At 40.8% G+C, this 3,122-nt stretch overlaps 1 protein-coding gene across 2 annotated transcripts in view; it reads right to left on the bottom strand.

Annotated features, from left to right (window-relative positions):
* LOC106535996 (TNF receptor-associated factor 2) overlaps window positions 1-3,122 on the bottom strand; it is a 26,418-nt gene that overhangs the window by 4,970 nt on the left and 18,326 nt on the right. Inside the window, exons 2-3 of one of the 2 annotated variants that reach the window (XM_014033163.1) lie at window positions 1,308-1,386; window positions 450-519 (exon numbers count right to left, since the gene is read on the bottom strand). In XM_014033163.1, the coding sequence (XP_013888617.1) occupies window positions 450-519; window positions 1,308-1,386 (149 nt within the window). The remainder of the gene's footprint in view (window positions 1-449; window positions 520-1,307; window positions 1,387-3,122) is intronic. The other variant, XM_014033164.1, reaches the window with a different exon arrangement.

Genomic DNA, 3,122 nt, shown 5'->3' with positions numbered 1-3,122 from the left:
TGGTGAATGCCACAAATTCTCCTAAATCACTCGTACGCACAACTTAAGAACAAATCTGTGCGTACGAACGGTTCTTGCATGAGGCCCATTGTACCTACATGTTACACACGCAGTGGTCGAGCAGTCAGGCGCCCCTCCAGGTACAAGGATGATTGAGGGGACATTTAAGTTATAGTTCATTACGCATCTGCTGTTGGTTTGTTTGTTTAAAAAGGTGAATAAGATGTACTGTTTGATGTATTCTCAATATATTCAGTCTGTTTACATAAGAAGTAACCTAAATACAGAATACTAAAGGAAAGGAATGTTTATCAAAAGCAAGTTTGTAAATGTTTTGCATGTTCATACAAGACTGATTGATGTTCATACACAAAATATATGGGTCAAGAAAGTATTTCTGTTCTGGAAAAGAGGGATGTGGTTGTGGTGTATTGTAGTGAAAGCAATACCTGTTGTTGAGACTGTGAACACTAGGGGGGGCAACCGTTGCATGTACAGTATGTCGTTGTGAGCTCCAAGCTGTAAGCAGAATAAATACGCTGTTGGACCCGAACTGCATCGTCTCAGCCTCTATAAGCTGCATGAATATAACCCACAGCTGTACCAGATTAACAAGCATAAAGCTACAACAATAGCTATGTACATGTGCATATTGTGTACAAAGATGTATATATATATTTTTTAGATTTTTGGTTTTACATGGTTTTTGTTTCTGTACAGGGGATGTTACTTGTGTTCTTGTTCATGTTTACTGACTCACAGTTCTGTTAAAAAACAATAAAAAGAAAGTTACAAAAAATGGAAGCAATTCATTAACTACTTGTATTTGACAGCAAGAATTGTTTCAATGAGTCGAGTTTTGTTAGATCATCTTCTTTACACCATCCAAATTTTACAAAAGGAAAAGAACCCAAAAAGAGTTCCAGAGTACAAAAAATTATACCCCTAAAAACTGTAGTGAATATCAGAAACTTTAGGGTGGGGCTTGTGGCGCTGAGCTTTAATAATAAATTCACGGTTGTATCCCCATTTCACATTTCTGTCTCAATCATTACAATTTGGTGACTTAAAGTTGTACAGTTTAGGAAGATTATTTGTTATACCACATTAAAAAGCAGTGCTAAAAAGTTTTTTTTACTACTGTGACCATAAATTTGGGGTGTTTTAACTTTAGGTTAAGACTATATTTAATATAAACTTCATTTTTCTAGCATGTTGAAAAGTGAGGTTGACCAAAGTGTTTCACAAATTAGCTCTAAAGGAGCTGTCAGAAACTTTAACAAATATGCAGACAAAAATGTACTTACACCACCTTGCTTGAGAATAGAGGTGGGATCCTCAAACAAGTCTTCTTTGATGCATGCACTGCATTTCTGTGGTCCAGAACTAAAAGAGAAACAAATCTGTGAACACACACAATGTCCACACACACAGTCTGTAAGTTCTGTTTTAGTTCATTCAGAAAGTGTTACATCATCTTAACTCAGTTACTGCTGCATCCATTTATTAAAACATTGTACACATCCAGGAGATGAATTATGTGAATGCATTTTTGTAACATTTCCATGTTTCAAATATATATATACATATATTGCATAGAAATACTTTGTGATTTCTTCAGCTCCTTTAAAAATATTGGGCCTCATGCAAGAACATGTTCCTATTCTTATCCTAAATTTCTCTTACTTTTGTTCATACGAAGGGTTCGTACGAACATGCCAGGTCAGATTCAACAAACTCTTCTATCTTCAGGAAAAGTGTGTAAATGAGCTGCGTAAATTCCACCTGTTCGTGAGAGGCGGGGCAAGATGGCGGAGGAGTGAGACGTATAGCGCGTGGCTCCCGCTCCAACTTGTTCTGTTTGTGGTTCTATACTAAATGTCCTTGCTGTTTTGAACATTTGGTCTGTCCAGACTCGACCCCTGAGTGATTCTTGCCTGGAAGAGTAGAAGAATGGCGACAAACTTGAGGAAAGGCAAACATTCTAGCTCGACGGCCGCTAGGCCCGACGCAGCCTTGGAGTTGACTGCAGCTAAAACCGGACTTTCGGCGCCCTCCTCTCCCTCCCGCAGCGAGGCGGACGCACTCTCCTTGAAGTCTGACATTCTTTCCGCTATAAAAACCGATCTCTCAGCTGTGATCAAATCTGAAATAAAAGCGGCTTTGGCAGAAGAATTTACTCTTATTAAAGGGGAGCTACAAGCGGTGAGAGAGGAGGTAGCTAACGGCACGATGCAACTGCGCACAGACCTAGACCAACTTAAACAGAGCGTTAAAGAAGTGGAGGACGGCTTGTCAAACTGGTCCAAAGAGGTTGTTGCTCAGCGCACCACCGTGTTGTAATTGAAAGAAGTCATTGGGCTCAAAAAGAAGTGTGACGATATGAAGGGGTGCATGAGAAGGTGCAATGTGCGGATTATTGGAGTTCCTGAAACGCCATAATCCAGCTCCACTTTAGCAGTGGCTAAACTGCTAGCAGAGGTTCTACAGGTGGATAAAGAGCCACTGGTTGACCGGGCTCATCGCTCTCCAGGTGGAAACAGGTGAGGCGATAAGCCGCGGTTTATTGTTGCTAAGCTGCACTATTATCAAGAATGTGTGGAAATACTGCGTTGGGCTCGGAGTCGTGGTCCTCTTCGTTTTAAAGAGACACTGATCATCATCACATCTGACTACACGGCRGCTGTGGCCAAGGCTCGAGCGACGTGATGTTCGCTATGGCCTGCTTTTTCCTGCACGGCTTCGCATCTCTCATGGGGAGGAAAGCAAGGAGTTCCTGGATGCCAATAAAGCAATGGACTACGTTAAGAAGAGGATCATCTCGGCGACGGACAACGAGGACCGGCGTTGACCGCAGGTCCAACCCTCGATCCATTATAACTGTCAGGTTGTAATGAACCTTCTAACTTTATGTCCCGCGTTATATCTTGTTTAATTTTAGACATTATTCTTAGGGACAACATTCCTCTTTTTGTTCTATGTACGAGAGTTTCACAGGGGGCCTGTCCAGATCTTGGTTAGCGATTTTATTTATCAGTGCTGTAAAGGAGCATAAACAGTAATGACACTTCAAAGTAAGGGAACCCCTTTTAATTTTTTTTTTTTTTTTTTTGGTTATTGTT

Source organism: Austrofundulus limnaeus, unplaced genomic scaffold, assembly GCF_001266775.1.
Source record: "Austrofundulus limnaeus strain Quisiro unplaced genomic scaffold, Austrofundulus_limnaeus-1.0 Scaffold1650, whole genome shotgun sequence".
NCBI lineage: Eukaryota > Metazoa > Chordata > Actinopteri > Cyprinodontiformes > Rivulidae > Austrofundulus > Austrofundulus limnaeus.
Note: the sequence above shows the minus strand (reverse complement) of the source record. Positions and strands in the feature narration are given on the sequence as shown.